Raw genomic sequence first — 7,201 nt, forward strand, 5'->3', positions numbered from 1 at the left:
TACTCTGGCTTTCATTCATTCATCTGGCCTTCAGACTCTAGGGTGTGTGGTGTCTATAGTAGTGAGGCACAATTTACAGGGGATATTGTGGAGTTTACAGAACTGTCGGGGAATGATTTATTTTACTGGTCGGTTCCACAGGAACTTTTCAATATTAATTGAAGTGTCAGTGTGTTCTGGCATCTGTGGGAGTGTAATTATCCCCCAGCATTGTATCAACAGTTACCAATGACCTGGGACAGTGACATTTGTTACGTGGAGTAGTCGGGTATTTACACATTGAGGCAGTTCCCTGACTGAGCCAGCATTTACAAGGGTTTGTGGAAGTTTGTTTAAGTTGTCCGTCAGCTTTCTTTTTCAAGCAGCCCCCAGTGGGAGACCGAGGATCAATTGTCAGATTTTGTGGAGTCCATGCGATTGATTCAATATTTACAGGGCAGGTCAGAATGTACCAATGTTTACATGGATCTGTGGTGGAATGAGTGGAAGTGCGTTCCTCAAAAACGATTACTATTTTCAGGGGGTAACAGGAGCGATGTCACTTTCTCACAAGCCTCCCGAGCTCTCTGTTAGTAATCAGGGGAGTTCCATCTACCGTCCCTTTATTGCCTCACAATTCTGGGACTGAGTCAATATTTGAAGGGTCAAACTTTACAGGTTGTCTGTGGAATCTCGTCAGTAGTTGCCGGGGCGGGGGTGGAATTTGATACAAATTCCAGAAGAATCTATAGATTTTTACATTACATGCGGGGTATGGGGCGGGGGTTTGTTCAGCATCAATATTTATAGGTAAACGAGAAAATGGGCAGATGTTTGCACGGGATTGCAGGTATTGGTTATTACTGAGAGAGTTGCCTGAAATTCATAATATTTGCAGATGGTCTTAGAGTCATAGAACATGTGTAAAATATCCCAAGAACTGAAATTACCCCGGGAATTTCCTCGGGATTTTTTCGATCGATAGAAGCAGTATAGATCCAGATAATGTGTCAATTCTAATAGCGCCACTCTAAAATTGTCCATGTTTCACAGGATACACCACACAATCTCAAACAAGTAAACGGATCTCTGCTCATTTGTAATCTGCATTCAGTTTCACATTAACTTTTATTTTACAAATCATTTATTCGAATAACCTGCTGTGCTCTGCTCTTTTTTCGCTGACGTTAACATAACATGTACTAAATGAACATTGTTCTATAAAAAGAGTATTTGTGCAAGGGAATAACTGAAGCTGTTTGTTCAATGAATGTAACTAATGTCAGTCTCCATGGATCATAATTGACTCACGAGAGGGTTTCCAGTATTATAAGTAAGAGGGATCATCTCACAGTTTTAGCGGACTCTTGGATTCTCATAGAAAGGGGAACATGAATCGGAGTCAAATGCTGGAGGTCCACAGATCTTCGGGTCCGACACAAAGTGATAGATTAGGGCGGTCATTTTTGGCAATGCTCAAGATACATTTTGTTTTTCGGGATATACAGAGTATTTACTATCCAATCCTGGCAGCTTTTGGTGTTCCTTGTAAGTCACTCTTTACAAAAATGATTTCTGTAATTCCTGATTAAATGTATTATTGTTCTTGCCGTTCACTAACCCATCCTAACTGCTATTGGTGAACCAGGTAAATAACTGTATCAAGTTGTAAATTCTGTAAACCATGTTCAGTTGTGTGACCATTTTTCTCTTTTGTTATCCTCTGTTCGCTGCTGTTAATGGACCAGGTAAGTTAATATATCCAACTATTAGTTCTATAAACTCTCTTCTGCTTTATATGTTTCACAATGCCAGTGGTTATTTGTATTAAACGTACTGAATCTGTTGTGTGGATAATAATGCAGCCTGCTCCCCTGACGTGATTGTTTCTCCAGTCGCTTATTCTGAGCTCATTGTCTTTACTGTTCACCATTTGTTTGATTTGTTACATTCTTATTAAGCATCCGACGTCCTTTGAGTCTATAACACCATCAGAATTGTTGGATGATTCTTTGTGTTGAACATTTTGTGTTGCGTTGTTTGCATTGGGCACTTGTATCAAAACAGAAAGCTGCCTTGCAGGAATTTGATCTTAACTGCTGAGATACTGTGCTATGGGGAGTTGTAGAGCGAATCCTGATAGACGGATGGTCAGTTCAATTTGAAATAATCCAGCTCAAGTCAGCAGTCTGACTCTCCTTTAGCAACCACGTTGCATTATTATCAGTATTTTTCAATGGTTAGATTATGATTTATGTAAAATATCATTATTTTTAATCATTTAAGTCATTATAACCATGCATTATTTGAATAATTATGTTTAACAGTATTGTTTACCGTGTGAGTTTTGTAACTCTATCCTGTTTTAGTTCCTTTCACAATCCTAGTCTGTCTGAGAATGCAGCCTGTTACACTGAGGCACTGTACACGGGCTCCCATTTACGGTTTCAGTTTAATAAATGGCACAACTTCACTTTGAATTATTGAGTTCAGATTGCAGGTACACTTTGAAATCTTGGTCACTACCCACTACTGAATGAATTCTGGTCAGTTTCTTCATTGTGTAGCGCTAACACTACTTCTTACTGTCTCGTGTTTCTGGGGGATATGGAAATGGTTTCAAGTTTTGTTTGCATTCAGCAAAATGCTTAATCAGTTAAACATCAGTGCTTTGATTCAATATCGTTGCCTCTAAATATAATCCAATGCCCATATAACTCAGTTAACTGAAACTACAGAGAGCTGCACGTTAACCTTCTATTATCGCCCATTCTATTTTAATGTGAATGATCCCAGTTTGTTATGTCTAGAGATTTAGTATTTTTTTTATTTTAATGCCATGTTCTAGAATCAATTGGGAACGCAATCATCACTCACAGACGGGTGAAACCTCACAGAATGTTTGAGCGCATTTTTTTAATGAAACCCTCATGATATTTGGAAATTATGATTCATAATATAAAACTTTATAAACTGATTAAAGAAGAGAAAGAAAAAACTTGCATGTTTATAGCACCGTTCATGACCTCGGGGCCACCCAGAGCGCTTTATAGCCAATGAGGTATTTCTAAAGGGTGGTCAGTTTTGTAATGTAGGAAACGTTCATTTGAAGTATTTTGTGGTGTAATTGCACAGTTTGGAGCAAAATATGTGCATTTTCTGCTTTTATGTAAAAATGATTTGAGCATGTAACTATTAGTGAATATAGTTTCAATGATGACATTGATTGATTTATGAATGAATATGTATTCTATCAGTTATTTACGATATTTATTTTCATTAACTGTCTCCCCCTCTGCATATCTTGCAGGTTTTGTTACTAAAGCTGCTCTCTAACAAATCGAGCTTGTATCACAATCGATACTGATCCAGTCTAACAGTTCCGAACACTGTTCCACTCATCCTCTGCTTTTCAAGACGTCCTCTGTCAGCCCCTTCCCATAATCCCCTGCTAATCTAGAACTCATTTCCGCAAGTCATTTTAAAGTCGCTGTTTCAATTCATTAGGTTCCACTTCTATCCTGCTGGAGGTGGAGAGGTTATAGGAACTGAGATTGTTGTCCGTAGAGCAGAGAATGTTTAAGAGCAGAAGTACTAGAGTTCAAAACCATGAAGGGTTTTGATAGATTAAGTCAGAAGAAACTGTTTCCACTGACAGGAGGGTCGCTAACCAAAAAAAAACACGCATTTAAGGTAATTGGCAAAAGAGCAAGAGGAGAGTTAAGGGTTTTTTTATGCAGTGTGTTGTTATGGCATACACTGCCTGAAAGGCTGGTGGAAGCAGATTGAACAGTGACTTTCAAAAGGGAATTGGATAAATACTTGAGGGGAGAACATTGCAGCGCTATTGGAAAGGAGCGGTATCATGTGAGAAATTCGATATTTTTTTAAATAGCCGGCACAGTAAAGATGGGCCGAATGGCTTCCTTCAGTGCTGTAAGATTAATCGATTCCATGATATGAACCAAGTTTGCTGACTCTTGCTGGGAATGCATGTGCCGCTTATTCAGACACGTACAGGTCTCTATTCTTAAAGTGTGAGTATGGATAGTGTCCTAAGAAGCTCATTGAAGCTGACCCGATCGTGTTCTCACTTGAAATCTGCACCCCTACTTTACAGGAGCAGATACTGAACAATGAACTGGAGCTAATACATGGACTGTTCCACCTCCATAACCTGGGGTCACTGAATAATGATTAGGGACAGAAACCTTGGCTGCTCGCCTCCTTAATATCAGGAGTAGGATGTAGGACTCAGCTACCATCACCAATCCAGAGTGACTGATCCCAAGCAAATCACAATGACAGTTAACTCAACACATTCTGGTACTGTTCGGTTCCCTGTTTCAAGCCACGTTGCTTTGAACAATTTGAATGCTGCCAGGCGCCCCTATTTATCACAAATCGTTTCCTGAATCATTTTAAATACAGTATTCATATGTTTTTGTATATGTGGCCCATTTATTTAATAACATTTTATATTGATTATTTTATGGTAAATAAAGTGTCTCTAGTCACCAGTCCTTGACATGGGTAAAATAATTGAATTTTATCAATTAATTCAATAACAAAATATCTTTTTTTTTACCAGTAACACAATCAAATAGGCGTCTTCAGTCTGTTTCTGATCCTTTCCCTTGTTATTGTTTACAGGTAACGTGGTGACGATTGTGATCCTGTCTCGGGGAAAGTGCGGTCTCTCCAAATGTATCACGCGCTACCTGGTGGCCATGGCAGCAGCGGATCTTCTGGTCATTATCTTTGATCTGATACTGAGACATATCCCTGTTGTTTATTATGTAGAGCTCAATTTCGTGAGGTACATCCCAGTCTGTAACATCCACGCCGTCCTGCTGTACGCAGTCACAGACTGTTCTGTCTGGTTCACGGTCAGTTTCACCTTTGATCGATATATAGCCATTTGCTACCAGAAGCTGAAAGCTAAATACTGTGTGGAGAAAACGGCGAGTGTGGTTATAGCAACGATTACAGTGTTGTTCTCTTTAAAAAATACGTTCTGGTACTTTATGTACACGAGTAAATATTGGTTCATCAATCAATCCTGGTTTTGTTATATAACACCTAGTGTTGAAGGCTCAGAAGTATGGGGTGCAGTTGAATTCTTTCATTACATTTTAACTCCATGCATACCATTTATTTTGGTCTTGCTGTTCAATGCTTTAACCGTCAGGTACATTTTAGTGACTAACAGAGCGCGCAGGCGACTCCGGTGTCCAGTCAGTGGGGAAAGTCCCAGTGACCCAGAGATGTTGAACCGCAGGAAATCCATGATTGTACTGTATGCTATATCAGGGAATTTCATACTGTTATGGGCACTATATATGATATATTGTATTTATTGGCGAATGGGTTACCTGGGCTACAGGGCGATGATTCTACCTGTGTTCATACGGGAGTTAGGCTTCATGTTTCAGCTCATGAGTTGCAGCACAAACACTTTCATTTATGCGGTGACACAGCGCAAATACAGAGATGAGTTAAAGAGCCTTTTAAAATATCCCTTTGCTGCAATTGTCACAGAATTAAAAAAATGAAAAGTACAATGCAAGAACTCAATCTCGTCTTTACTTTTTTCAGTGATTGTGATATGATGGGTAGTCTCACGTTTGCAGATGGCAATTAGTTAGTAGGGACAGGACGTAGTTCAGATGGCAGAAGAAATTTGCAAAGTGACTTAAGACTGATTAAGTGAGAGCGCGAAACTATGGCAAAGGAGTTCAACATGGGCAAGTGCCTGGAGATCAAATTTGGACCCAAGAAGGATAAAACGGAGTATTTTCTAAACGCTGAGCAAATATGAGCTACAGAGGAGCACGCACTATTAAAAGCTTGTCGACAGGTAAAAAAGAAATCAAGCATGAAAATGGAATGTTGATTTATATCTCAAGTGTGCTATAATAAAAAAGTGTGGAAGTTGTATAGAGTGCTGGTCAGACCTAAGCTGGAGCAATGCTTTCATTCTGGGCAACACATCATGAGGAAGGATATATTGGTTTTGGAGGGGATACAGCTCAGATTTACCTGAATGATATCAGGGCGAAAGAAGTTACATAATGAAGCCACTTTGCTTACATTTGGCTTGAATGCCCGAGTATAGAAGTTTGAGATGAGATCTGATCGAAGTTTGTAAAATGTGAACGATATACGATAGGCTAAATACAGCAGAAATATTTCCTCTGCTGTTGGGAGCAATAAAAAAGTAGCACAATCTTAAACTTAGAGACTGTGGATGCTGGGCGGAATTGAATCATTCAACACTGAGTTCGATGTGTTATGTAAAGGTAACAAGGATGTAGGGGAAAGGCGGTAAATTGAATTTATGTTCAGAACAACCATGAACAAATTGAACGGTGGAACAGGGTCAAATGGCTGAATGTCACAGAATCATAGAATCACAACAGTGCAGATAGAGGCCATTTCGGCCCATCGAGCCTGCACCGACACATATCCCACCCGATCCCCGTAACCCCTACACATATCCCACCCTATCCCCGTAACCCCACGTATTTAATCCCCCTAACACTAAGGGTCAATTTATCATAGCCAATCAACCTAACCTGCACATCTTTGGACTGTGGGAGGAAACCGGAGCACCCGGAGTAAACCCATGCAAACACGGGGAGAATGTGCAAACTCCACACAGACAGTCGCCCGAGGCCGGATTCGAACCCAGGTCCCTGGCGCTGTGAGGCAACAGTGCGAACCACTATGCCACCGTGCTGTCCTACAACGGTTCCTAAACATGATCCATATCTAGGGATAGTTATCATTGGAGGAACTCTGGGATCCTAGTTTAAGGGAAACATGCTCATTAGGCTCCTTTTAGTTGGCCATACATCGTGCAACATATCCACCACTGGAGCCTGTTTCACCGTTCAGTTAGATCATTGTTGATTTATTCCTCAACTCCATTTATCCACCATTGTTCCATATCTCTTGCTAAACTAATCAAAGTAAAACTCTGGGTAGAGATTTACAGATTCCACTAAAGTTTTTCTGAAGAAGTTCATCTTGATATCACTCCTGAGTGGCCGAGCTCTAATTTTAGTTTTTTGATCCGTTGTTCTGAATATCCCACCAGAGGAAATAGGTTCTCAGTATCTAGCCTAATTAATCCTGTTATTTAACGTAATTTTATACTTCTCAATTAAATCACCTCTCAACATTTGGTTCTCAAGTGAAGACGAACCAAGTTTATGCA

The 7,201-nt window shown here is 39.9% G+C and overlaps 1 protein-coding gene across 1 annotated transcript; it reads left to right on the forward strand.

Moving 5' to 3' along the window:
- The first annotated feature begins 1,364 nt into the window (after positions 1 to 1,364).
- On the forward strand, positions 1,365 to 5,534 carry LOC147089841 (putative G protein-coupled receptor 139). Its single transcript, XM_085977017.1, has 2 exons — positions 1,365 to 1,527; positions 4,633 to 5,534. Exons 1-2 carry the CDS (start codon positions 1,371 to 1,373, stop codon positions 5,532 to 5,534), a joined length of 1,059 nt encoding a protein of 352 aa, XP_085833143.1. The 5' UTR covers positions 1,365 to 1,370.
- The last annotated feature ends 1,667 nt before the right edge of the window (positions 5,535 to 7,201 follow it).

Source organism: Somniosus microcephalus, unplaced genomic scaffold, assembly GCF_052327205.1.
Source record: "Somniosus microcephalus isolate GS21.2 unplaced genomic scaffold, FLI_Smic_1.0 unresolved_chr4, whole genome shotgun sequence".
NCBI lineage: Eukaryota > Metazoa > Chordata > Chondrichthyes > Squaliformes > Somniosidae > Somniosus > Somniosus microcephalus.